Source organism: Salmo salar, unplaced genomic scaffold (genome assembly GCF_905237065.1).
Source record: "Salmo salar unplaced genomic scaffold, Ssal_v3.1, whole genome shotgun sequence".
Lineage (NCBI taxonomy): Eukaryota > Metazoa > Chordata > Actinopteri > Salmoniformes > Salmonidae > Salmo > Salmo salar.
The window spans coordinates 653-28629 of NW_025547991.1; the positions used below are offsets into that span (position 1 = coordinate 653).

Sequence of the window (27977 nt, forward strand, 5' to 3'; positions counted from 1 at the left end):
AGGAGGAGCAAAGTAAAGGATGGGAAGAACAAAGTAAGTGGGCTGTTGTCTTGTTAGAGTTTCACATATAGAGATTATGATTATTACTATAATACTGATGGGTCAACTGTTAATCACAGACCTCATGGTTTATTACTATAATACTGATGGGTCAACTGTTAATCACAGACCTCATGGTTTATTACTATAATACTGATGGGTCAACTGTTAATCACAGACCTCATGGTTTATTACTATAATACTGATGGGTCAACTGTTAATCACAGACCTCATGGTTTATTACTATAATACTGATGGGTCAACTGTTAATCACAGACCTCATGGTTTATTACTATAATACTGATGGGTCAACTGTTAATCACAGACCTCATGGTTTATTACTATAATACTGATGGGTCAACTGTTAATCACAGACCTCATGGTTTATTACTATAATACTGATGGGTCAACTGTTAATCACAGACCTCATGGTTTATTACTATAATACTGATGGGTCAACTGTTAATCACAGACCTCATGGTTTATTACTATAATACTGATGGGTCAACTGTTAATCACAGACCTCATGGTTTATTACTATAATACTGATGGGTCAACTGTTAATCACAGACCTCATGGTTTATTACTATAATACTGATGGGTCAACTGTTAATCACAGACCTCATGGTTTATTACTATAATACTGATGGGTCAACTGTTAATCACAGACCTCATAGTTTTGTCTTGTTCTACAGTATATAACTCTACATCTAACCTGACTAGTAATGTCCTCTTGTTCTACAGTATATAACTCTACATCTAACCTGACTAGTAATGTCCTCTTGTTCTACAGTATATAACTCTACATCTAACCTGACTAGTAATGTCCTCTTGTTCTACAGTATATAACTCTACATCTAACCTGACTAGTAATGTCCTCTTGTTCTACAGTATATAACTCTACATCTAACCTGACTAGTAATGTCCTCTTGTTCTACAGTATATAACTCTACATCTAACCTGACTAGTAATGTCCTCTTGTTCTACAGTATATAACTCTACATCTAACCTGTCTAGTAATGTCCTCTTGTTCTACAGTATATAACTCTACATCTAACCTGACTAGTAATGTCCTCTTGTTCTACAGTATATAACTCTACATCTAACCTGACTAGGTGATGCCCGGTTTGTGACCAGACACAAGGATCACCTCATTCAGAAGGTTTCCGGGGGGGAATCCATAGCATCTGAGCTGCACCAGAAGGACTTGATCCCTGATGAGATGAACTCTCAGATCAGTGCTGCCGGGACCAGCCAGGACCAGATGAGACTGTTGTTCAAGGCCCTAGAAGAAGCAGAAGACACAACAAGAGTGAAATCTACATTTTACAAGATTCTACTGGATCTGGAACCTGACGTTGTCAAAGACCTGAGTAAGAACCTCTCTTCCTCTGGTTACATATCACTGGAATATAAACCTTATCTAGTCTATCACCTGGGTAAGAACCTCTCTACCTCTGGTTACATATCACTGGAATATAAACCTTATCTAGTCTATCACCTGGGTAAGAACCTCTCTACCTCTGGTTACATATCACTGGAATATAAACCTTATCTAGTCTATCACCTGGGTAAGAACCTCTCTTCCTCTGGTTACATATCACTGGAATATAAACCTTATCTAGTCTATCACCTGGGTAAGAACCTCTCTACCTCTGGTTACATATCACTGGAATATAAACCTTATCTAGTCTATCACCTGGGTAAGAACCTCTCTACCTCTGGTTACATATCACTGGAATATAAACCTGATCTAGTCTATCACCTGGGTAAGAACCTCTCTTCTGGCTGTACTGGGTAGAGAGGAACAAGGCTCTGAGGGGTGACCAGTCCTCTGCTGGCTGTACTGGTAGACCAGAGGAACCAGGCTCTGAGGGGTGGCCAGTCCTCTACTGGCTGCACTGGGTAGAGAGGAACCAGGCTCTGAGGGGTGACCAGTCCTCTACTGGCTGTACTGGTAGACCAGAGGAACCAGGCTCTGAGGGGTGACCAGTCCTCTGCTGGCTGTACTGGTAGACCAGAGGAACCAGGCTCTGAGGGGTGACCAGTCCTCTACTGGCTGTACTGGGTAGACCAGAGGAACCAGGCTCTGAGGGGTGACCAGTCCTCTACTGGCTGTACTGGTAGACCAGAGGAACCAGGCTCTGAGGGGTGACCAGTCCTCTACTGGCTGTACTGGGTAGACCAGAGGAACCAGGCTCTGAGGGGTGACCAGTCCTCTACTGGCTGTACTGGGTAGACCAGAGGAACCAGGCTCTGAGGGGTGACCATTCCTCTACTGGCTGTACTGGGTAGAGAGGAACCAGGCTCTGAGGGGTGACCAGTCCTCTGCTGGCTGTACTGGTAGACCAGAGGAACCAGGCTCTGAGGGGTGGCCAGTCCTCTACTGGCTGCACTGGGTAGAGAGGAACCAGGCTCTGAGGGGTGACCAGTCCTCTACTGGCTGTACTGGGTAGAGAGGAACCAGGCTCTGAGGGGTGACCAGTCCTCTACTGGCTGTACTGGTAGACCAGAGGAACCAGGCTCTGAGGGGTGACCAGTCCTCTACTGGCTGTACTGGGTAGACCAGAGGAACCAGGCTCTGAGGGGTGACCAGTCCTCTACTGGCTGTACTGGGTAGACCAGAGGAACCAGGCTCTGAGGGGTGACCAGTCCTCTACTGGCTGTACTGGGTAGAGAGGAACCAGGCTCTGAGGGGTGACCAGTCCTCTTCTGGCTGTACTGGGTAGACCAGAGGAACCTGGCTCTGAGGGGTGACCAGTCCTCTACTGGCTGTACTGGGTAGACCAGAGGAACCAGGCTCTGAGGGGTGACCAGTCCTCTACTGGCTGTACTGGGTAGACCAGAGGAACCAGGCTCTGAGTTAGATAATAACATGATGTTTTTAGGTGTCAACGTCTTCTAACTGATTATCTGTTTTTTATTAACAGATGTAAATAAGATGAAGGCCCCCAGTAAGTATTTATAAGTCTGTCTGTCTGTCTGTCTGTCTGTCTGTCTGTCTGTCTGTCTGTCTGTCTGTGTGTGTCTGTCTGTCTGTGTTCCTGTGTGTCTGTCTGTCTGTGTAACTGTCTTCATGTTCTACTACCCATAATACATTATGTTTTATCTTCTGTCAACAGAGGTCAGAATAGAGAGGATGTAGTCTGTCTTCATGTTCTAGTACCCATAATACATTATGTTTTATCTACTGTCTACAGAGGAGGTCAGAATAGAGAGGATGTAGTCTGTTTTCATGTTCTAGTACCCATAATACATTATGTTTTATCTACTGTCTACAGAGGAGGTCAGAATAGAGAGGATGTAGTCTGTCTTCATGTTCTAGTACCCATAATACATTATGTTTTATCTACTGTCTACAGAGGAGGTCAGAATAGAGAGGATGTAGTCTGTTTTCATGTTCTAGTACCCATAATACATCATGTTTTATCTACTGTCTACAGAGGAGGTCAGAATAGAGAGGATGTTGTCTGTCTTCATGTTCTAGTACCCATAATACATCATGTTTTATCTTCTGTCTACAGAGAAGCTCAGGAAAGAGAACGGTAAGTTGTGTGTGAAAGTCTGTGGGCTTCCACAACTGCATTATTTAACTGTGTGCCTGTCTGTCAATGTTCCTGTCTGTCTGTCTATGTTCCTGTCTGTCTGTCTATGTTCCTTTCTGTCTGTCTATGTTCTTGTCTGTCTATGTTCCTGTCTGTCTGTCTGTCTGTCTGTCTGTCTGTCTGTCTGTCTGTCTGTCTGTCTGTCTGTCTGTCTGTCTGTCTGTCTGTCTGTCTGTCTGTCTGTCTGTCTGTCTCTCTGTCTGTCTGTCTGTCTGTCTGTCTGTCTGTCTATGTTACTGTCTGTCTGTCTGTGTTGCTGTCTATCTGTCTGATCTGTTGCTGTCTGTCTGTCTGATATGTTGCTGTCTGTCTGTCTGTCTATGTTCCTACCTGTCTGTCTATGTTGCTTTCTGTCTGTCTGTGTGTGTTTTGTCTGTCTGTGTTTTTGTCTGTTTGTGTGTTTTTGTCTGTCTTTGTGTTTTTGTCTGCCTGTCTGTCTGTCTGTCTGTCTGTCTGTCTGTCTGTCTGTCTGTCTGTCTGTCTGTCTGTCTGTCTGTCTGTCTGTCTGTCTGTCTGTCTGTCTGTGTTTGTCTGTCTGTGTGTGTGTTTCTGTGTTTCTGTCTGTGTGTCTGTGTTTCTTTCTGTGTTTCTCTCTGTCTGTGTTTTTGTGTTTCTGTCTGTGTGTCTGTCTGTCTGTCTGTGTTGGTCTGTCTGTCTGTCTGTGTGTTTCTGTCTGTGTGTGTTTCTGTCTGTATGTCTGTGTTTCTGTCTGTCTGTGTTTCTGTCTGTCTGTGTTTCTGTCTATGTTTCTGTCTGTATGTGTGTGTTTCTGTATGTCTGTCTGTCTGTGTTTTTGTCTGTCTGTGTGTGTTTCTGTCTGTCTGTCTGTGTTTCTGTGTGTCTGTCTGTCTGTGTTTCTGTCTGTCTCTGTCTGTCTATGTTTTTGTCTGTCTGTGTGTGTGTCTGTCTGTATGTCTGTGTTTCTGTCTGTCTGTCTGTTTGTCTGTCTGTGTTTCTGTCTGTCTGTGTTACGGTATGTCTGTGTTTCTGTCTATGTGTCCTTCTGTCTGTATGTGTGTGTTTCTGTATGTCTGTGTGTGTTTTTGTCTGTCTGTGTGTTTTTGTCTGTCTGTGTGTGTTTTTTGTCTGTCTGTGTGTTTCTGTCTGTGTGTGTTTCTGTCTGTATGTCTGTGTTTCTGTCTGTCTGTGTTTCTGTCTATGTGTCTGTCTGTATGTGTGTGTTTCTGTCTGTCTGTGTTTTTGTCTGTCTGTGTGGGTTTCTGTCTGTCTGTGTGTTTTTGTCTCTATGTGCTTTTGTCTGTCTGTCCGTGTGTCTGTGTTTCTGTCTGTCTGTGTTTCTGTCTGTCTGTGTGTTTTTGTCTGTGTGTGTTTCTGTCTGTATGTGTGTGTTTCTGTATGTGTGTGTGTGTTTCTGTCTGTATGTATGTGTTTCTGTCTGTCTGTCTATTTGTCTGTCTGTCTATGTGTCTGTATGTGTGTGTTTCTGTCTGTCTGTGTAAGTTTCTGTCTGTCTGTGTATTTTTGTCTGTGTGTTTTTGTCTGTCTGTGTGTGTTTCTGTCATTGTTTGTGTCTGTCTGGCTGTCTGTCTGTGTTGGTCTGTCTGTCTGTCTGTGTGTTTCTGTCTGTGTGTGTTTCTGTCTGTGTCTCTGTGTTTCTGTATGTCTGTATGTCTGTGTTTCTGTCTGTGTGTGTGTGTTTCTGTCTGTGTCTCTGTGTTTCTGTATGTCTGTATGTCTGTGTTTCTGTCTGTGTGTGTTTTTGTCTGTCTGTGTTTGTGTCTGTCTGTCTGTCTATCTGTCTGTCTGTCTGTCTGTCTGTCTGTGTGTGTGTCTGTGTGTCTGTGTGTCTGTCTGTGTTCCTGTGTGTCTGTCTGTGTTCCTGTGTGTCTGTCTGTCTGTGTAACTGTCTTCATGTTCTACTACCCATAATACATTATGTTTTATCTTCTGTCAACAGAGGTCAGAATAGAGAGGATGTAGTCTGTTTTCATGTTCTAGTACCCATAATACATCATGTTTTATCTACTGTCTACAGAGGAGGTCAGAATAGAGAGGATGTTGTCTGTCTTCATGTTCTAGTACCCATAATACATCATGTTTTATCTACTGTCTACAGAGGAGGTCAGAATAGAGAGGATGTTGTCTGTCTTCATGTTCTAGTACCCATAATACATCATGTTTTATCTACTGTCTACAGAGGAGGTCAGAATAGAGAGGATGTTGTCTGTCTTCATGTTCTAGTACCCATAATACATCATGTTTTATCTACTGTCTACAGAGAAGCTCAGGAAAGAGAACGGTAAGTTGTGTGTGAAAGTCTGTGGGCTTCCACAACTGCATTATTTAACTGTGTGCCTGTCTGTCAATGTTCCTGTCTGTCTGTCTATGTTCCTTTCTGTCTGTCTATGTTCCTGTCTGTCTATCTGTCTGTCTGTCTGTCTGTCTGTCTGTCTGTCTGTCTGTCTGTCTGTCTGTCTGTCTGCCTGTCTGTCTGCCTGTCTGTCTGTCTGTGTTCCTGTCTGTCTGTCTGTCTGTCTGTCTGTCTGTCTGTCTGTCTGTGTCTATGTACCTGTCTGTCTATGTTCCTGTCTGTCTGTCTGTCTGTGTTCCTGTCTGTCTTTCTATGTACCTGTCTGTCTGTCTATGTACCTGTCTGTCTGTCTATGTTCCTGTCTGTCTGTCTGTCTGTCTATGTTCCTGTCTGTCTGTCTATGTTCCTGTCTGTCTGTCTGTCTGTCTGTCTATGTTCCTGTCTGTCTGTCTATCTATGTTCCTGTCTGTCTGTCTGTCTGTCTGTCTGTCTGTCTATGTTCCTGTCTGTCTGTCTATGTTCCTGTCTGTCTATGTTCCTGTCTGTCTGTCTGTGTCTGTCTGTCTGTCTGTGTCTATGTTCCTGTCTGTCTGTCTGTCTGTGTTCCTGTCTGTCTTTCTACGTACTTGTCTGTCTGTCTATGTACCTGCCTGTCTGTCTATGTTTCTGTCTATGTTTCTGTCTGTCTGTCTGTCTGTCTCTCTGTCTGTCTATGTTCCTGTCTGTCTGTCTGTCTATGTTCCTGTCTGTCTGTCTATCTATGTTCCTGTCTGTCTGTCTGTCTGTCTGTCTGTCTGTCTGTCTGTCTGTCTGTCTGTCTGTCTGTCTGTCTGTCTGTCTGTGTTCCTGTCTGTGTTCCTGTCTGTCTGTCTGTCTGTCTGTCTGTCTATGTTCCTGTCTGTCTGTCTATGGTCCTGTCTGTCTATGTTCCTGTCTGTCTGTCTGTCTGTCTGTCTGTCTGTCTGTCTGTCTGTGTCTATGTTCCTGTCTGTCTGTCTGTCTGTCTGTGTTCCTGTCTGTCTTTCTATGTACCTGTCTGTCTGTCTATGTACCTGCCTGTCTGTCTATGTTTCTGTCTATGTGTCTGTCTGTCTGTCTGTCTGTCTGTCTGTCTGTCTGTCTGTCTGTCTGTCTGTCTGTCTGTCTGTCTGTCTGTCTATGTTCCTGTCTGTCTGTCTGTCTGTCTGTCTGTCTGTCTGTCTGTCTGTCTGTCTGTCTATGTTCCTGTCTGTCTGTCTGTCTGTCTGTCTGTCTGTCTGTCTGTCGGCCTGTGTCTGTCTGTCTGTCTGTGTTCCTGTCTGTCTGTGTTCCTGGCTGTCTATGTTCCTGTCTGTCTGTCTGTCTGTCTGTCTGTCTGTCTGTCTGTCTGTCTGTCTGTCTGTCTGTCTGTCTGTCTGTCTGTGTTCCTGTCTGTCTGTGTTCCTGTCTGTCTGTCTGTCTGTCTGTGTTCCTGTCTGTCTGTGTTCCTGTCTGTCTGTCTGTCTGTCTGTGTTCCTGTCTGTCTGTGTTCCTGTCTGTCTGTCTGTCTGTCTGTCTGTGTTCCTGTCTGTCTGTGTTCCTGTCTGTCTGTGTTCCTGTCTGTCTGTCTGTCTGTGTTCCTGTCTGTCTTTCTATGTACCTGTCTGTCTGTCTATGTACCTGTCTGTCTGTCTATGTTCCTGTCGGTCTATGTTTCTGTCTATGTTTCTGTCTGTCTGTCTGTCTGTCTGTCTGTCTGTCTGTCTGTCTGTCTGTCTGTCTGTCTGTCTGTCTGTCTGTCTGTCTGTGTTCCTGTCTGTCTGTGTTCCTGTCTGTCTGTCTGTCTGTCTGTGTTCCTGTCTGTCTGTCTGTCCGTCTGTGTTCCTGTCTGTCTGTGTCTATGTACCTGTCTGTCTATGTACCTGTGTCTGTCTATGTCCTGTCTGTCTGTCTGTCTGTGTTCCTGTCTGTCTTTCTATGTACCTGTCTGTCTGTCTATGTACCTGTCTGTCTGTCTATGTTTCTGTCTGTCTGTCTGTCTGTCTGTCTATGTTCCTGTCTGTCTGTCTGTCTGTCTGTCTGTCTGTCTGTCTATGTTCCTGTCTGTCTGTCTATCTATGTTCCTATCTGTCTGTCTGTCTGTCTGTCTGTCTGTCTGTCTGTCTGTGTTCCTGTCTGTGTTCCTGTCTGTCTGTCTGTCTGTCTGTCTGTCTGTCTGTCTGTCTGTCTGTCTGTCTGTATGTCGGCCTGTGTCTATGTTCCTGTCTGTCTGTCTGTCTGTCTGTCTGTCTGTCTGTCTGTGTTCCTGTCTGTCTTTCTACGTACCTGTCTGTCTGTCTATGTACCTGCCTGTCTGTCTATGTTTCTGTCTATGTTTCTGTCTGTCTGTCTGTCTCTCTGTCTGTCTATGTTCCTGTCTGTCTGTCTGTCTATGTTCCTGTCTGTCTGTCTATCTATGTTCCTGTCTGTCTGTCTGTCTGTCTGTCTGTCTGTCTGTCTGTCTGTCTGTCTGTCTGTCTGTGTTCCTGTCTGTGTTCCTGTCTGTCTGTCTGTCTGTCTATGTTCCTGTCTGTCTGTCTATGTTCCTGTCTGTCTATGTTCCTGTCTGTCTGTCTGTCTGTCTGTCTGTCTGTCTGTGTCTATGTTCCTGTCTGTCTGTCTGTCTGTCTGTGTTCCTGTCTGTCTTTCCATGTACCTGTCTGTCTGTCTATGTACCTGCCTGTCTGTCTATGTTTCTGTCTATGTGTCTGTCTGTCTGTCTGTCTGTCTGTCTGTCTGTCGGCCTGTGTCTGTCTGTCTGTCTGTGTTCCTGTCTGTCTGTGTTCCTGGCTGTCTATGTTCCTGTCTGTCTGTCTGTCTGTCTGTCTGTCTGTCTGTGTTCCTGTCTGTCTGTGTTCCTGTCTGTCTGTCTGTCTGTCTGTGTTCCTGTCTGTCTGTGTTCCTGTCTGTCTGTCTGTCTGTCTGTCTGTCTGTGTTCCTGTCTGTCTGTGTTCCTGTCTGTCTGTGTTCCTGTCTGTCTGTCTGTCTGTGTTCCTGTCTGTCTTTCTATGTACCTGTCTGTCTGTCTATGTACCTGTCTGTCTGTCTATGTTCCTGTCTGTCTATGTTTCTGTCTATGTTTCTGTCTGTCTGTCTGTCTGTCTGTCTATGTTCCTGTCTGTCTGTCTGTCTGTCTGTCTGTCTGTCTGTCTGTCTGTCTGTCTGTCTGTCTGTCTGTCTGTCTGTGTTCCTGTCTGTCTGTGTTCCTGTCTGTCTGTCTGTGTTCCTGTCTGTCTGTCTGTCTGTCTGTCTGTCTGTCCGTCTGTGTTCCTGTCTGTCTGTGTCTATGTACCTGTCTGTCTATGTACCTGTGTCTGTCTATGTCCTGTCTGTCTGTCTGTCTGTGTTCCTGTCTGTCTTTCTATGTACCTGTCTGTCTGTCTATGTACCTGTCTGTCTGTCTATGTTCCTGTTTGTCTATGTTTCTGTCTATGTTTCTGTCTGTCTGTCTGTCTGTCTGTCTGTCTATGTTCCTGTCTGTCTGTCTGTCTGTCTGTCTGTCTATGTTCCTGTCTGTCTGTCTATCTATGTTCCTATCTGTCTGTCTGTCTGTCTGTCTGTCTGTCTGTCTGTCTGTCTGTCTGTCTGTGTTCCTGTCTGTGTTCCTGTCTGTCTGTCTGTCTGTCTGTCTGTCTGTCTGTCTGTCTGTATGTCGGGCCTGTGTCTATGTTCCTGTCTGTCTGTCTGTCTGTCTGTCTGTCTGTCTGTCTGTGTTCCTGTCTGTCTTTCTATGTACATGTCTGTCTGTCTGTCTGTCTGTCTGTCTGTCTGTCTGTCTGTCTGTCTGTCTGTCTGTCTGTCTGTCTGTGTTCCTGTCTGTCTGTCTGTCTATGTTCCTGTCTGTCTGTCTGTCTGTCTGTCTGTCTGTCTGTCTGTCTGTCTGTCTGTCTGTCGGCCTGTGTCTGTCTGTCTGTGTTCCTGTCTGTCTGTGTTCCTGTCTGTCTATGTTCCTGTCTGTCTGTCTGTCTGTCTGTCTTTTTTCCTGTCTGTCTGTGTTCCTGTCTGTCTGTCTGTCTGTGTTCCTGTCTGTCTGTCTGTCTGTCTGTCTATGTTCCTGTCTGTCTGTCTGTCTGTCTGTCTGTGTCTATGTTCCTGTCTGTCTGTCTGTGTTCCTGTCTGTCTTTCTATGTACCTGTCTGTCTGTCTATGTACCTGCCTGTCTGTCTATGTTTCTGTCTATGTTCCTGTCTGTCTGTCTGTCTGTCTATGTTCCTGTCTGTCTGTCTGTCTGTCGGCCTGTGTCTGTCTGTCTGTGTGTCTGTCTGTCTGTGTTCCTGTCTGTCTGTCTGTCTGTCTGTCTGTCTGTCTGTCTATGTTCCTGTCTGTCTGTCTGTCTGTCTGTCTATGTTCCTGTCTGTCTGTCTGTCTGTCTGTCTGTCGGCCTGTGTCTGTCTGTCTGTCTGTGTTCCTGTCTGTCTGTGTTACTGGCTGTCTATGTTCCTGTCTGTCTGTCTGTCTGTCTGTCTGTCTGTCTGTCTGTCTGTCTGTCTGTCTGTCTGTCTGTCTGTCTGTGTTCCTGTCTGTCTGTGTTCCTGTCTGTCTGTCTGTCTGTGTTCCTGTCTGTCTGTGTTCCTGTCTGTCTGTCTGTCTGTCTGTCTGTGTTCCTGTCTGTCTTTCTATGTACCTGTCTGTCTGTCTATGTACCTGTCTGTCTGTCTATGTTCCTGTCGGTCTATGTTTCTGTCTATGTTTGTCTGTCTGTCTGTCTGTCTGTCTGTCTGTCTGTCTGTCTGTCTGTCTGTCTGTCTGTCTGTCTGTCTATGTTCCTGTCTGTCTGTCTGTCTGTCTGTCTGTCTGTCTGTCTGTGTTCCTGTCTGTCTGTGTTCCTGTCTGTCTGTCTGTCTGTCTGTGTTCCTGTCTGTCTGTCTGTCTGTCTGTCCGTCTGTGTTCCTGTCTGTCTGTGTCTATGTACCTGTCTGTCTATGTACCTGTGTCTGTCTATGTCCTGTCTGTCTGTCTGTCTGTGTTCCTGTCTGTCTTTCTATGTACCTGTCTGTCTGTCTATGTACCTGTCTGTCTGTCTATGTTTCTGTCTATGTTTCTGTCTGTCTGTCTGTCTGTCTGTCTGTCTGTCTGTCTATGTTCCTGTCTGTCTGTCTGTCTGTCTGTCTGTCTATGTTCCTGTCTGTCTGTCTATCTATGTTCCTATCTGTCTGTCTGTCTGTCTGTCTGTCTGTCTGTCTGTCTGTGTTCCTGTCTGTGTTCCTGTCTGTCTGTCTGTCTGTCTGTCTGTCTGTCTGTATGTCGGCCTGTGTCTATGTTCCTGTCTGTCTGTCTGTCTGTCTGTCTGTCTGTGTTCCTGTCTGTCTTTCTACGTACCTGTCTGTCTGTCTATGTACCTGCCTGTCTGTCTATGTTTCTGTCTATGTTTCTGTCTGTCTGTCTGTCTGTCTGTCTGTCTCTCTGTCTGTCTATGTTCCTGTCTGTCTGTCTGTCTATGTTCCTGTCTGTCTGTCTATCTATGTTCCTGTCTGTCTGTCTGTCTGTCTGTCTGTCTGTCTGTCTGTCTGTCTGTCTGTCTGTCTGTCTGTGTTCCTGTCTGTGTTCCTGTCTGTCTGTCTGTCTGTCTATGTTCCTGTCTGTCTGTCTATGTTCCTGTCTGTCTATGTTCCTGTCTGTCTGTCTGTCTGTCTGTCTGTCTGTCTGTCTGTCTGTCTGTCTGTCTGTCTGTGTCTATGTTCCTGTCTGTCTGTCTGTCTGTCTGTCTGTGTTCCTGTCTGTCTTTCTATGTACCTGTCTGTCTGTCTATGTACCTGCCTGTCTGTCTATGTTTCTGTCTATGTGTCTGTCTGTCTGTCTGTCTGTCTGTCTGTCTGTCTGTCTGTCTGTCTGTCTGTCTATGTTCCTGTCTGTCTGTCTGTCTGTCTGTCTGTCTGTCTGTCTGTCTGTCTGTCTGTCTGTCTATGTTCCTGTCTGTCTGTCTGTCTGTCTGTCGGCCTGTGTCTGTCTGTCTGTCTGTGTTCCTGTCTGTCTGTGTTCCTGGCTGTCTATGTTCCTGTCTGTCTGTCTGTCTGTCTGTCTGTCTGTCTGTGTTCCTGTCTGTCTGTGTTCCTGTCTGTCTGTCTGTGTTCCTGTCTGTCTGTGTTTCTGTCTGTCTGTCTGTCTGTCTGTCTGTCTGTGTTCCTGTCTGTCTGTGTTCCTGTCTGTCTGTGTTCCTGTCTGTCTGTCTGTCTGTGTTCCTGTCTGTCTTTCTATGTACCTGTCTGTCTGTCTATGTACCTGTCTGTCTGTCTATGTTCCTGTCTGTCTATGTTTCTGTCTATGTTTCTGTCTGTCTGTCTGTCTGTCTGTCTGTCTGTCTATGTTCCTGTCTGTCTGTCTGTCTGTCTGTCTGTCTGTCTGTCTGTCTGTCTGTCTGTCTGTCTGTCTGTGTTCCTGTCTGTCTGTGTTCCTGTCTGTCTGTCTGTCTGTCTGTCTGTGTTCCTGTCTGTCTGTCTGTCTGTCTGTCTGTCTGTCTGTCCGTCTGTGTTCCTGTCTGTCTGTGTCTATGTACCTGTCTGTCTATGTACCTGTGTCTGTCTATGTCCTGTCTGTCTGTCTGTCTGTGTTCCTGTCTGTCTTTCTATGTACCTGTCTGTCTGTCTATGTACCTGTCTGTCTGTCTATGTTTCTGTCTGTCTGTCTGTCTGTCTGTCTGTCTATGTTCCTGTCTGTCTGTCTGTCTGTCTGTCTGTCTATGTTCCTGTCTGTCTGTCTATCTATGTTCCTATCTGTCTGTCTGTCTGTCTGTCTGTCTGTCTGTCTGTCTGTGTTCCTGTCTGTCTGTCTGTCTATGTTCCTGTCTGTGTTCCTGTCTGTCTGTCTGTCTGTCTGTCTGTCTGTATGTCGGCCTGTGTCTATGTTCCTGTCTGTCTGTCTGTCTGTCTGTCTCTCTGTGTTCCTGTCTGTCTTTCTATGTACATCTCTGTCTGTCTGTCTGTCTGTCTGTCTGTCTGTCTGTCTGTCTGTGTTCCTGTCTGTCTGTCTGTCTATGTTCCTGTCTGTCTGTCTGTCTGTCTGTCTGTCTGTCTGTCTGTCGGCCTGTGTCTGTCTGTCTGTGTTCCTGTCTGTCTGTGTTCCTGTCTGTCTATGTTCCTGTCTGTCTGTCTGTCTGTCTGTCTGTCTTTTTTCCTGTCTGTCTGTGTTCCTGTCTGTCTGTCTGTCTGTGTTCCTGTCTGTCTGTCTGTCTGTCTGTCTGTCTGTCTGTCTGTCTATGTTCCTGTCTGTCTGTCTGTCTGTCTGTCTGTCTGTCTGTCTGTCTGTCTGTGTCTATGTTCCTGTCTGTCTGTCTGTGTTCCTGTCTGTCTTTCTATGTACCTGTCTGTCTGTCTATGTACCTGCCTGTCTGTCTATGTTTCTGTCTATGTTCCTGTCTGTCTGTCTGTCTGTCTATGTTCCTGTCTGTCTGTCTGTCTGTCGGCCTGTGTCTGTCTGTCTGTGTGTCTGTCTGTCTGTGTTCCTGTCTGTCTGTCTGTCTGTCTGTCTGTGTTCCTGTCTGTCTGTGTTCCTGTCTGTCTGTATGTCTGTCTGTCTGTCTGTCTGTCTGTGTTCCTGTCTGTCTGTGTTCCTGTCTGTCTGTGTTCCTGTCTGTCTGTCTGTCTGTGTTCCTGTCTGTCTTTCTATGTACCTGTCTGTCTGTCTATGTACCTGTCTGTCTGTCTATGTTTCTGTCTGTCTGTCTGTCTGTCTGTCTGTCTATGTTCCTGTCTGTCTGTCTGTCTGTCTGTCTGTCTGTCTGTCTGTCTGTCTGTCTGTGTTCCTGTCTGTCTGTGTTCCTGTCTGTCTGTCTGTCTGTCTGTGTTCCTGTCTGTCTGTCTGTCTGTCTGTCTGTCTGTCTGTCTGTCTGTCCGTCTGTGTTCCTGTCTGTCTGTGTCTATGTACCTGTCTGTCTATGTACCTGTGTCTGTCTATGTCCTGTCTGTCTGTCTGTCTGTGTTCCTGTCTGTCTTTCTATGTACCTGTCTGTCTGTCTATGTACCTGTCTGTCTGTCTATGTTTCTCTCTGTCTGTCTGTCTGTCTGTCTATGTTCCTGTCTGTCTGTCTGTCTGTCTATGTTCCTGTCTGTCTGTCTATCTATGTTCCTATCTGTCTGTCTGTCTGTCTGTCTGTCTGTCTGTCTGTCTGTGTTCCTGTCTGTGTTCCTGTCTGTCTGTCTGTCTGTCTGTCTGTCTGTCTGTCTGTCTGTCTGTATGTCGGCCTGTGTCTATGTTCCTGTCTGTCTGTCTGTCTGTCTGTCTGTCTGTCTGTCTGTCTGTCTGTCTCTGTTCCTGTCTGTCTTTCTATGTACATGTCTGTCTGTCTGTCTGTCTGTCTGTCTGTCTGTCTGTGTTCCTGTCTGTCTGTCTGTCTATGTTCCTGTCTGTCTGTCTGTCTGTCTGTCTGTCTGTCTGTCTGTCTGTCTGTCTGTCTGTCTGTCGGCCTGTGTCTGTCTGTCTGTGTTCCTGTCTGTCTGTGTTCCTGTCTGTCTATGTTCCTGTCTGTCTGTCTGTCTGTCTGTCTGTCTTTTTTCCTGTCTGTCTGTGTTCCTGTCTGTCTGTCTGTCTGTCTGTCTGTCTGTGTTCCTGTCTGTCTGTCTGTCTGTCTGTCTGTCTGTCTATGTTCCTGTCTGTCTGTCTGTCTGTCTGTCTGTCTGTCTGTCTGTGTCTATGTTCCTGTCTGTCTGTCTATGTTCCTGTCTGTCTGTCTGTCTGTCTGTCTGTGTCTATGTACCTGCCTGTCTGTCTATGTTTCTGTCTATGTTCCTGTCTGTCTGTCTGTCTGTCTGTCTATGTTCCTGTCTGTCTGTCGGCCTGTGTCTGTCTGTCTGTGTGTCTGTCTGTCTGTGTTCCTGTCTGTCTGTGTTCCTGTCTGTCTATGTTCCTGTCTGTCTGTCTGTCTGTCTGTCTGTCTGTCTGTCTGTCTGTCTGTCTGTCTGTGTTCCTGTCTGTCTGTGTTCCTGTCTGTCTGTGTTCCTGTCTGTCTGTCTGTCTGTGTTCCTGTCTGTCTTTCTATGTACCTGTCTGTCTGTCTATGTACCTGTCTGTCTGTCTATGTTCCTGTCTGTCTATGTTTCTGTCTATGTTTCTGTCTGTCTGTCTGTCTCTGTCTGTCTGTCTGTCTCTCTGTGTTCCTGTCTGTCTGTCTGTCTGTCTGTCTGTCTGTCTGTCTGTCTGTCTGTCTGTCTGTCTGTCTGTCTGTCTGTCTGTCTGTCTATGTTCCTGTCTGTCTGTCTATGTTCCTGTCTGTCTATGTTCCTGTCTGTCTTTCTGTCTGTCTGTCTGTGTCTATGTTCCTGTCTGTCTGTCTGTCTGTGTTCCTGTCTGTCTTTCTACGTACCTGTCTGTCTGTCTATGTACCTGCCTGTCTGTCTATGTTTCTGTCTATGTTTCTGTCTGTCTGTCTGTCTGTCTGTCTGTCTGTCTGTCTATGTTCCTGTCTGTCTGTCTGTCTGTCTATGTTCCTGTCTGTCTGTCTGTCTGTCTGTCTTTCTGTCTGTGTTCCTGTCTGTGTTCCTGTCTGTCTGTCTGTCTGTCTGTCTGTCTGTCTGTCTATGTTCCTGTCTGTCTGTCTATGTTCCTGTCTGTCTATGTTCCTGTCTGTCTGTCTGTCTGTCTGTCTGTGTCTATGTTCCTGTCTGTCTGTGTTCCTGTCTGTCTTTCTATGTACCTGTCTGTCTGTCTATGTACCTGCCTGTCTGTCTATGTTTCTGTCTGTCTGTCTGTCTGTCTGTCTGTCTGTCTGTCTATGTTCCTGTCTGTCTGTTTGTCTGTCTGTCTATGTTCCTGTCTGTCTGTCTATGTTCCTGTCTGTCTATGTTCCTGTCTGTCTTTCTGTCTGTCTGTCTGTGTCTATGTTCCTGTCTGTCTGTCTGTCTGTGTTCCTGTCTGTCTTTCTACGTACCTGTCTGTCTGTCTATGTACCTGCCTGTCTGTCTATGTTTCTGTCTATGTTTCTGTCTATGTTTCTGTCTGTCTGTCTGTCTGTCTGTCTGTCTGTCTATGTTCCTGTCTGTCTGTCTGTCTGTCTGTCTATGTTCCTGTCTGTCTGTCTATCTATGTTCCTGTCTGTCTGTCTGTCTGTCTGTCTGTCTTTCTGTCTGTGTTCCTGTCTGTGTTCCTGTCTGTCTGTCTGTCTGTCTGTCTGTCTGTCTGTCTGTCTGTCTGTCTGTCTATGTTCCTGTCTGTCTGTCTATGTTCCTGTCTGTCTATGTTCCTGTCTGTCTGTCTGTCTGTCTGTGTCTATGTTCCTGTCTGTCTGTGTTCCTGTCTGTCTTTCTATGTACCTGTCTGTCTGTCTATGTACCTGCCTGTCTGTCTATGTTTCTGTCTGTCTGTCTGTCTGTCTGTCTGTCTGTCTGTCTGTCTGTCTGTCTGTCTGTCTGTCTGTCTGTCTGTCTGTCTGTCTATGTTCCTGTCTGTCTGTTTGTCTGTCTGTCTATGTTCCTGTCTGTCTGTCTGTCTGTCTGTCTGTGTTCCTGTCTGTCTGTGTTCCTGTCTGTCTATGTTCCTGTCTGTCTGTCTGTCTGTCTGTCTGTCTGTCTGTCTGTCTGTGTTCCTGTCTGTCTGTCTGTCTGTCTATGTTCCTGTCTGTCTGTCTGTCTATCTGTCTGTCTGTCTGTCTGTCTGTGTTCCTGTCTGTCTGTGTCTATGTACCTGTCTGTCTATGTACCTGTGTCTGTCTATGTTCCTGTCTGTCTGTCTGTCTGTCTGTGTTCCTGTCTGTCTTTCTATGTACCTGTCTGTCTGTCTATGTACCTGTCTGTCTGTCTATGTTCCTGTCTGTCTGTCTGTCTATGTTCCTGTCTGTCTGTCTATCTATGTTCCTGTCTGTCTGTCTGTCTGTCTGTCTGTCTGTCTGTCTGTCTGTCTGTCTGTCTGTCTGTCTGTCTGTCTGTCTGTCTGTCTGTCTGTCTGTGTTCCTGTCTGTGTTCCTGTCTGTCTGTCTGTCTGTATGTCTGTCTATGTTCCTGTCTGTCTGTCTATGTTCCTGTCTGTCTATGTTCCTGTCTGTCTATGTTCCTGTCTGTCTGTCTGTCTGTCTGTCTGTCTGTCTGTCTGTCTGTCTGTCTGTGTCTATGTTCCTGTCTGTCTGTCTGTCTGTCTGTCTGTCTGTCTGTCTGTCTGTCTGTCTGTGTTCCTGTCTGTCTGTCTGTGTTCCTGTCTGTCTTTCTATGTACATGTCTGTCTGTCTATGTACCTGCCTGTCTGTCTATGTTCCTGTCTGTCTGTCTGTCTGTCTGTCTGTCTGTCTGTCTGTCTGTCTGTCTGTCTGTCTGTGTTCCTGTCTGTCTATGTTCCTGTCTGTCTGTGTGTCTGTCTGTCTGTGTTCCTGTCTGTCTGTGTTCCTGTCTGTCTGTCTGTCTGTCTGTCTGTCTGTCTGTCTGTCTGTCTGTCTGTCTGTCTGTCTATGTTCCTGTCTGTCTGTCTGTCTGTCTGTCTGTCTGTGTCTATGTTCCTGTCTGTCTGTCTGTGTTCCTGTCTGTCTTTCTATGTACCTGTCTGTCTGTCTATGTACCTGCCTGTCTGTCTATGTTTCTGTCTATGTTTCTGTCTGTCTGTCTGTCTGTCTGTCTGTCTGTCTGTCTGTCTGTCTGTCTGTCTGTCTGTCTGTCTGTCTATGTTCCTGTCTGTCTGTCTGTCTATGTTCCTGTCTGTCTGTCTGTCTGTCTGTCGGCCTGTGTCTGTCTGTCTGTGTGTCTGTCTGTCTGTGTTCCTGTCTGTCTGTCTGTGTTCCTGTCTGTCTATGTTCCTGTCTGTCTGTCTGTCTGTCTGTCTGTCTGTCTGTCTGTCTGTCTGTCTGTCTATGTTCCTGTCTGTCTGTCTGTCTGTCTGTCTGTCTGTCTGTCTGTCTGTCGGCCTGTGTCTGTCTGTCTGTCTGTCTGTGTTCCTGTCTGTCTGTGTTCCTGTCTGTCTATGTTCCTGTCTGTCTGTCTGTCTGTCTGTCTGTCTGTCTGTCTGTCTGTCTGTCTGTATGTATGTCTGTCTATGTTCCTGTCTGTCTGTCTGTCTGTCTGCCTGTCTATGTTTCTGTCTGTCTGTCTGTCTGTATTTCTGTCTGTCTGTATTTCTGTCTGTCTGTCTGTCTGTCTGTCTGTCTGTCTGTCTGTCTGTCTGTCTGTATGTCTGTGTTCCTGTCTGTGTTCCTGTCTGTGTTCCTGTCTGTCTGTGTTCCTGTCTGTGTTCCTGTCTGTCTGTGTTCCTGTCTGTGTTCCTGTCTGTCTATGTTTCTGTCTATCTGTCTGTCTGTCTTCACTACCGGATGTAGTCTGTCTGATGAGTTGCACAACTTCATGTACTTCATTGATTTAAGTGAAAACACTTTCCTTAAAAAATATATACACTATATATTACACTGATTAACTACACTATATATTACACTGATTAACTACTCTATATATTACACTGGTTAACTACACTATATATTACACTGATTATCTACACTGTATATTACACTGATTATCTACACTATATATTACACTATATATTACACTGATTAAGTACACTATATATTACACTGATTAACTACTCTATATATTACACTGGTTAACTACACTATATATTACACTGATTATCTACACTATATATTACACTATATATTACACTGATTAAGTACACTATATATTACACTGATTAAGTACACTATATATTACACTGATTAACTGCACTATATATACTAAAGTATGTGGACAACTCTTTAAATTAGTGGATTCTATTTCAGCCACACCCGTTGCTGACAGGTGTATAAAATCAACCACACCGCCATGCAATCTCCATAGACAAACATTGTCAGTAGAATGGCCTTACTGAAGAGCTCAGTGACTTTCAACGTGGCACCGTCTTGGGATGCCACCTTTCCAACAAGTCAGTTGGTCAAGTTTCTGCCCTGCTAGAGCTTCCCCAGTCAAGTGTAAGTGCTGTTATTGTTGAGTGGAAACATCTAGGAGCAAAATGTCTCAGCCGTTTAGTGGTAGGCCACAGAATCTCACAGAGTGGGACCGCCAAGTGTTGAAGCGCGTAAAAATCGTCTGTCCTCGTTTGCAACTCTCACTACAGAGTTCCAAACTGCCTCTGGATGCAACGTCAACACAACGTCAACACAATAACTGTTTGTCTGGAGCTTCATGAAATGGGTTTCCATGGCCGAGCAGCCGCACACAAGCCTAAGATCACCATGCTCAATGCCAAGCGTCGGGTGGAGAGGTGTAAAGCTCACCGCCATTGGACACTGGACTAGTGGAAATACATTCTCAGGAGTGATGAATCACGCTTCACCATCTGGCAGTCTGACAGATGAATCTGGGTTTGGCGGATGCCAGGAAAACACTACCTGCCCCAATGCATAGTGCCAACTGTAAAGGTTGGTGGAGGAGGAATAATGGTCTGGGGCTGTTTTTCATGGTTCGGGCCCCTTAGTTCCAGTGAAGGGAAATCTTAACGCTACAGCATACAATGACATTCTAGATGATTCTGTGCTTCCAACTTTGTGGCAACAGTTTGGGGAAGGCCCTTTCCTGTTTCAGCATGACAATGCCCTCGTCCACAAAGCAAGGTCCATACAGAAATGGTTTGTCGAGATCGGTATGGAAGAACTTTTTATTTTATTTATGTATTTCACCTTTATTTAACCAGGTAGGCTAGTTGAGAAAAAGTTGTCATTTACAACTGCGACCTGGCCAAGATAAAGCAAAGCAGTTTGACACATACAACAACACAGAGTTACACATGGAATAAACAAACATACAGTCAATAATACAGTAGAACAAAAGAAAACAAAGTCTATAGATAGTGACTGCAAATGAGGTAAGTTAAGGCAATAAATAGGCCATGGTGGAGAAGTAATTACAATACAGCAATTAAACACTGGAATGGTATATGAGCAGAAGATGAATGTGCAAGTAGATACTGGGGTGCAAAGGAGCAAGATAAATACATAAATACAGTATGGGGATGAGGTAGATAGATGGGCTGTTTACAGATGGGCAATGTACAGGTACAGTGACAGCTGGTGCTTAAAGCTAGTGAGGGAGATATGAGTCCCCAGCTTCAGAGATTTTTGCAGTTCGTTCCAGTCATTGGCAGCAGAGAACTGGAAGGAGAGGCGACCAAAGGAGGAATTGGCTTTGGGGGTGACCAGTGAGATATACCTGCTGGAGCGCGTGCTACGAGTGGGTGCTGCTATGGTGATCAGTGAGCTGAGATAAGGCGGGGCTTTACCTAGAAGAGACTTGTAGATAACCTGAAGCTAGTAGGTTTGGCGACGAGTATGAAGCGAGGGCCAACCAACGAGAGTGTACAGGTCGCAGTGGTGGGTAGTGTATGGGGCTTTGGTGACAAAATGGATGGCACTGTGATAGACTGCATCCAGTTTGTTGAGTAGAGTGTTGGAGGAGATTTTATAGGTGACATCGCCGAAGTCGAAGAACGGTAGGATGGTCAGTTTGACAGCATGAGTGAAGGATGCTTTGTTGCGAAATAGGAAGCCGATTCTAGATTTAATTTTGGATTGGAGAAGCTTAATGTGAGTCTGGAAGGAGAGTTTACAGTCTAACCAGACACCTAGGTATTTTTAGTTGTCCACGTATTCTAAGTCAGAGCCGTCCAGAGTAGTGATGCTGGACGGGCGAGCAGGTGCGGGCAGTGATCGATTGAATAGCATGCATTTAGTTTTACTTGCATTTAAGAGCAGTTGGAGGCCACGTAAGGAGAGTTGTATGGCATTGAAGCTTGTCTGGAGGTTAGTTAACACAGTGTCCAAAGAGGGGCCAGTGTCCGAAGAGGGGCCAGAAGTATACAGAATGGTGTCGTCTGTGTAGAGGTGGATCAGAGAATCACCAGCAGCAAGAGCAACATCATTGATGTATACAGAGAAGAGAGTCGGCCCGAGAATTCAACCCTGTGGCACCCCCATAGAGACTGCCAGAGGTCCGGACAACAGGCCCTCCGATTTGACACACTGAACTCTATCAGAGAAGTAGTTGGTGAACCAGGCGAGGCAATCATTTGAGAAACCAAGGCTGTCGAGTCTGCCAATAAGAATGTGGTGATTGACAGAGTCGAAAGCCTTGGCCAGGTCGACGAATACGGCTGCACAGTACTGTCTCTTATCGATGGCGGTTATGATGTCGTTTAGGACCTTGAGCGTGGCTGAGGTGCACCCATGACCAGCTCTGAACCAGATTGCATAGCGGAGAAGGTACGGTGGGATTCGAAATGGTCGGTAATCTGTTTGTTGACTTGGCTTTCGAAGACGGTAGAAAGACAGGGTAGGATAGATATAGGTCTGTAGCAGTTTGGGTCTAGAGTGTCACCTTGTCATTTGTAGGGGTCCAGATTTTGCAGCTCTTTCAGAACATCCGCTATCTGGATTTGGGTGAAGGAGAAATGGTGGGGGCTTTGGCGGGTTGCTGTGGAGGGTGCCGGGCAGTTGACCGGGGTTGGGGTAGCCAGGTGGAAAGCATGGCCAGCCGTAGAGATGCTTATTGAAATTCTCAATTATAGTGGATTTATCGGTTGTAACAGTGTTTCCTAGCCTCAGTGCAGTGGGCAGCTGGGAGGAGGGGCTCTTATTCTCCATGGACTTTACAGTGTCCCAGAACGTTTTTGAATTAGTACTACAGGATGCAAATCTCTGTTTGAAAAAGCTAGCCTTAGCTTTCCTAACTGCCTGTGTATATTTGTTCCTAACTTCCCTGAAAAGTTGCATGTCACGGGGGCTATTCGATGCTAATGCAGAACGCCACAGGATGTTTTTGTGCTGGTCAAGGGCAGACAGGTCTGGAGTGAACCAAGGACTATATCTATTCCTAGTTCTACATTTTTTGAATGGGGCATGCTTATTTAAGATGGTGAGGAAGGCACTTTTAAAGAATAGCCAGGCATCCTCTACTGACAGGATGAGGTCAATGTCCTTCCAGGATACCCCGGCCTGGTCGATTAGAAAGGCCTGCTCGCAGAAGTGTTTTAGGGAGCGTTTGACAGTGATGAGGGGTGGTTGTTTGGTCGCAGACCCATTACGGATGCAGACAATGAGGCAGTGATCGCTGAGATCTTGATTGAAAATGGCAGAGGTGTATTTAGAGGGCAAGTTGGTCAGGATGATATCTAAGAGGGTGCACATGGTTACAGATTTAGGGTTGTACCTGGTAGGTTCCTTAATAATTTGTGTGAGATTGAGGGCATCTAGCTTAGATTGTAGGATGGCCGGGGTGTTAAGCATGTCCCAGTTTAGGTCACCTAGTAGCACATGCTCAGAAGATAGATGGGGGGCAATCAATTCACATATGGTGTCGAGGGCACAGCTGGGGGCAGAGGGTGGTCTATAGCAAGCGGCAACAGTGAGAGACTTGTTTCTGGAAAGGTGAATTTTTTTGAAGTAGAAGCTCGAATTGTTTGGGTACAGACTTGGATAGTAATACAGAACTCTGCAGGTTATTTTTGCAGTAGATTGCAACTCCGCCCACTTTGGCAGTTCTATCTTGTCGGAAAATGTTGTAGTGTCATGAGTATTTCTAGTTCCAATGATATTAACTCAACACTCACTATAAGCTTTGACCAATTCCCCAGAGGTGGAAAGGCCCTGGTTAATAGAAGAATTTGACAAAGTCCCAGAATTCTGCAAAAGGTTAGTTAGGGATGGAGATGCCAGGGTTTTTGGTGGTTTTCCTATGCCAGGATTCAGACACGGCTAAGACATCCGGGTTGGCAGAGTGTGCTAAAGCAGTGAATAAAACAAACTTAGGGAGTAGGCTTCTAATGTTAACATGCATGAAACCAAGGCTTTTACGGTTACAGAAGTCAACAAATGAGAGTGCCTGGGGAATGGGAGTGGAGCTAGGCACTGCAGGGCCTGGATTCACCTCTACATCACCAGAGGAACAGAGGAGGAGTAGGATAAGGGTACAGCTAAAGGTTATAAGAACTGGCCGTCTAGCACGTTCGAACAGAGAGTAAAAGGAGCAGGTTTCCGGGCACGATAGCATAGATTCAATGCATAATGTACAGACAAAGGTAAGGTAGGATGTGAGTACATTGGAGGTAAACCTAGGCATTGAGTAATGATGAGAGAGATGTAGTCTCTAGAGACGTTTAAACCAGGTGATGTCATCGCATATATAGGAGGTGGAACAACATTGTTGGTTAAGGCATATTGAGCAGGGCTAGAGGCTCTACAGTGAAATAAGACAGTAATCACTAACCAGGACAGTAATGGACGAGGCATATTGATATTAGAGAGAGGCATGCGAGCCAAGTGAACATATGGGTCCAGTGAGTGGTTGGGCTGGCTGGGGACATGGAGATTCAGACAGTTAGCAGGCCGGTGCTAACAAGCTAGCAGATAGTGGGCGGGGCAAGCAAGCTAGCAGTTAGCAGACCGGGGGCAAGCAAGCTAGCAGTTAGCAGACCGGGGCTAGCAAGCTAGCAGAAGGGCCTTTGGGGACGTCGCGATGGAGGTAAGTCTGTTTTTTGCCTCTTTGACGTCAATAGACCAGTCGTGGATTAGTAGGGTTCCAAGTAGCTCTAGGTAGCTAGCAGGCAGCGGTTAGCAGAATGGGCCTAAAAATAGGTCCATTATGCTCTGGTTTGAGTCATGTTGTACGAACTCGCGAGAGCTTTCCGAGCTAAAGGTTAGCTGATGACCGCTAGCAGTGGTTTGCTGACTGATAGCTGGTAGCTGGTAGCTGGTAAGGCCATTCTACTGACAAGGTTTGTCTGTGGAGATTGCATGGCTGTGTGCTTGATTTTATACACCTGTCAGCAACGGGTGTGGCTGAAATAACCAAATACACTAATTTGAAGGGGTGTCCACATACTTTTGTATATATAGTGTAGTTAACCAGTGTAATATATAGTGTAGTTAATCAGTGTAATATATAGTGTAGTTAATCAGTGTAATATATAGTGTAATATATAGTGTAGTTAATCAGTGTAATATATAGTGTAGTTAATATATAGTGTAGTTAACCAGTGTAATATATAGTGTAGTTAACCAGTGTAATATATAGTGTAATATATAGTGTAGTTAATATATAGTGTAGTTAACCAGTGTAATATATAGTGTAGTTAATCAGTGTAATATATAGTGTAGTTAATCAGTGTAATATATAGTGTAGTTAACCACTGTAATATATAGTGTAGTTAACCAGTGTAATATATAGTGTAGTTAATCAGTGTAATATATAGTGTAGTTAATCAGTGTAATATATAGTGTAGTTAACCACTGTAATATATAGTGTATATATTTATTAAGGCAAACGTTTTCACTTACATCAATGAAATACATTAGCTGGCTTCAGTTGAGGGATTCCAGATCCGAGGTAAATAGAAATACTTTAGGAAAACAGATCCACCCCACAGGCTGGTTGCAGGAGAGTATTTAGATGTTGAGGTTTAGGAAAATATTTTTAAAAGATATGCGAAGAAAAAGATATAAAAAGATAATTACAAGGGACACGACAGGACAAAGACGTCTGACTGCCATCTTGGATTATCAACTTGACTGGCCTGCACAGAGCCCTGACCTCAACCCCATCGAACACCTTTGGAATGAATTGGAACGCCGACTGCGAGCAAGGCCTAATCTCCCAGCATCAATCGATCAATCAAATGTATTTATGAAGCCCTTTTTACATCAGCTGATATCTCAAAGTGCTGTACAGAAACCCAGCCTAAAACCCCAAACAGCAAGCAATGCAGGTGTAGAAGTACGGTGGCTAGGAAAAACTCCATAGAATGGCCAGAACCTAGGAAGAAACCTAGAGAGGAACCAGGCTATGAGGGGTGGCCAGTCCTCTTCTGGCTGTGCCGGGTGGAGATTATAACAGAACATGGCCAAGATGTTCAAATGTTCATAGATGACCAACAGGGTCAAATAATAATAATCACAGTGGTTGTCGAGGGTGCAACAGGTCAGCACCTCAGGAGTAAATGTCAGTTGGCTTTTCATAGCTGATCATTCAGAGTATCTCTACCGCTCCTGCTGTCTCTAGAGAGTTGAAACCAGCAGGTCTGGGACCGGGAGCATGTCCGGTGAACAGATCAGGGTTCCATAGCCGCAGGCAGAACAGTTGAAACTGGAGCAGCAGCACAACCAGGTGGACTGGGGAGAGCAAGGAGTCATCAGGCCAGATTGTCCTGAGGCATGGTCCTAGGGCTCAGGTCCTCTGAGAGAAGAGAGAGAGGGAGACCTCACTAATGCTCTTGTGGCTGAATGGAAGCAAGTCCCCACAGCAATGTTCCATCATCTAGTGGAAAGCCTTCCCAGAATAGTGGAGGCTGTTATAGCAGCAAAGGGGGACCAACTCCATATTAATGCCCATGATTTTGGAATTAAATGTTCAATGAGCAGGTGTCCACATACTTTTGGTCATGTAGTGTATCTACCTAATGTTAGATAATAGCAGGTGTCCACATACTTTTGGTCATGTAGTGTATACATCTCATGATTCAATGATTATTTAATTATCACTATCTCACTATCTTTATTTAATTTTACAGATGAACTCAAAGAAAAGCTGAGTAAGTAGTGTGTGTGTGTGTGTGTGTGTGTGTGTGTGTGTGTGTGTGTGTGTGTGTGTGTGTGTGTGTGTGTGTGTGTGTGTGTGTGTGTGTGTGTGTGTGTGTGTGTGTGTGTGTGTGTGTGTGTTCACATGCGTCTGTGTCTGCATTGTCATGTTTTTAAGGTTTGCTCACCAACATGTGGGTTCTGACTATCTGTTCTTGTCCTCAGGGAAAGCTGAAGAAACCAACCAATCCCTCTCCACCTCTCCAGGTGGTCAACAGAAAACACAGACTCCTTCCCAAAGTAATCAGTCTTTATGATTCTAATGTTTCCTAGAATTACTGGTCAGTTTATTATCTCTATCTGTCTCTCTCTCTGTCTGGTCAGTTTATTATCTCTATCTGTCTCTCTCTCTGTCTGGTCAGTTTATTATCTCTATCTGTCTCTCTCTCTGTCTGGTCAGTTTATTATCTCTATCTGTCTCTCTCTCTGTCTGGTCAGTTTATTATCTCTATCTGTCTCTCTCTCTGTCTGGTCAGTTTATTATCTCTATCTGTCTCTCTCTCTGTCTGGTCAGTTTATTATCTCTATCTGTCTCTCTCTCTCTCTGGTCAGTTTATTATCTCTATCTGTCTCTCTCTCTGTCTGGTCAGTTTATTATCTCTGTCTCTCTGTCTGGTCAGTTTATTATCTCTATCTGTCTCTCTCTCTGTCTGGTCAGTTTATTATCTCTATCTGTCTCTCTCTCTCTGTCTGGTCAGTTTATTATCTCTATCTGTCTCTCTCTCTGTCTGGTCAGTTTATTATCTCTATCTGTCTCTCTCTCTGTCTGGTCAGTTTATTATCTCTATCTGTCTCTCTCTCTGTCTGGTCAGTTTATTATCTCTATCTGTCTCTCTCTCTCTGTCTGGTCAGTTTATTATCTCTATCTGTCTCTCTCTCTGTCTGGTCAGTTTATTATCTCTATCTGTCTCTCTCTGTCTGGTCAGTTTATTATCTCTATCTGTCTCTCTCTCTGTCTGGTCAGTTTATTATCTATATCTGTCTCTCTCTCTGTCTGGTCAGTTTATTATCTCTATCTGTCTCTCTCTCTGTCTGGTCAGTTTATTATCTCTATCTGTCTCTCTCTCTGTCTGGTCAGTTTATTATCTCTATCTGTCTCTCTCTCTGTCTGGTCAGTTTATTATCTCTATCTGTCTCTCTCTCTGTCTGGTCAGTTTATTATCTCTATCTGTCTCTCTCTCTGTCTGGTCAGTTTATTATCTCTCTCTCTCTGTCTGGTCAGTTTATTATCTCTATCTGTCTCTCTCTCTGTCTGGTCAGTTTATTATCTCTATCTGTCTCTCTCTCTGTCTGGTCAGTTTATTATCTCTATCTGTCTCTCTCTCTGTCTGGTCAGTTTATTATCTCTATCTGTCTCTCTCTGTCTGGTCAGTTTATTATCTCTATCTGTCTCTCTCTCTGTCTGGTCAGTTTATTATCTCTCTCTCTCTGTCTGGTCAGTTTATTATCTCTATCTGTCTCTCTCTCTGTCTGGTCAGTTTATTATCTCTATCTGTCTCTCTCTGTCTGGTCAGTTTATTATCTCTATCTGTCTCTCTCTCTGTCTGGTCAGTTTATTATCTCTCTCTCTCTGTCTGGTCAGTTTATTATCTCTATCTGTCTCTCTCTCTGTCTGGTCAGTTTATTATCTCTATCTGTCTCTCTCTCTGTCTGGTCAGTTTATTATCTCTATCTGTCTCTCTCTGTCTGGTCAGTTTATTATCTCTATCTGTCTCTCTCTCTGTCTGGTCAGTTTATTATCTCTCTCTGTCTTTAATAGAGTCTGAGGGGATTGAAGGGATGGAGATGGAGTCTTTACCAGGGAGGAAGTCTGGTCCTGGTCCAGGGAGGAAGTCTGCTCCTGAGATGGAGTCTTTACCAGGGAGGAAGTCTGCTCCTGAGATGGAGTCTTTACCAGGGAGGAAGTCTGCTCCTGAGATGGAGTCTTTACCAGGGAGGAAGTCTGCTCCTGAGATGAAGCCTTTACTGGCTGCTGGACCACAGAAGGAAGATCTGTATGATCTGGAGAGGGGAGGAAGAGATACTACAGAATTTAACTATAGAGAGACAATACCTTCAGGGAGGAAGTCTGGTCCAGAGAAGGAGATGGAGATGAAGCCTTTACTGGGTCCTGGACCACAGAAGGATGATCTGGATGAGCTGGAGAGGGGAGGAAGAGTTACTACAGAATTTAACTATGTGCTATAGGGTTACTATAGAGAGACTATAACTATAGAGCTGAGTTACTATAGAGAGACTATAACTATAGAGCTGAGTTACTATAGAGAGACTATAACTATAGAGCTGAGTTACTATAGAGAGACTATAACTATAGAGCTGAGTTACTATAGAGAGACTATAACTATAGAGCTGAGTTACTATAGAGAGACTATAACTATAGAGCTGAGTTACTATAGAGAGACTATAACTATAGAGCTGAGTTACTATAGAGAGACTATAACTATAGAGCTGAGTTACTATAGAGAGACTATAACTATAGAGCTGAGTTACTATAGAGAGACTATAACTATAGAGCTGAGTTACTATAGAGAGACTATAACTATAG

The 27977-nt window shown here is 45.0% G+C and overlaps 1 protein-coding gene across 1 annotated transcript; it reads left to right on the forward strand.

Moving 5' to 3' along the window:
* LOC123732560 (uncharacterized) lies at window positions 1-27743 on the forward strand (the record flags this gene model as incomplete). The annotated part of the gene is made up of 8 exons (XM_045711827.1): window positions 1-33; window positions 1155-1412; window positions 2970-2993; window positions 3564-3584; window positions 5884-5904; window positions 25366-25386; window positions 25598-25672; window positions 27192-27743. Coding segments are annotated over 8 exons (881 nt in total), but the record flags the coding sequence as incomplete, so codon positions are not given.
* Window positions 27744-27977: the final 234 nt, after the last annotated feature.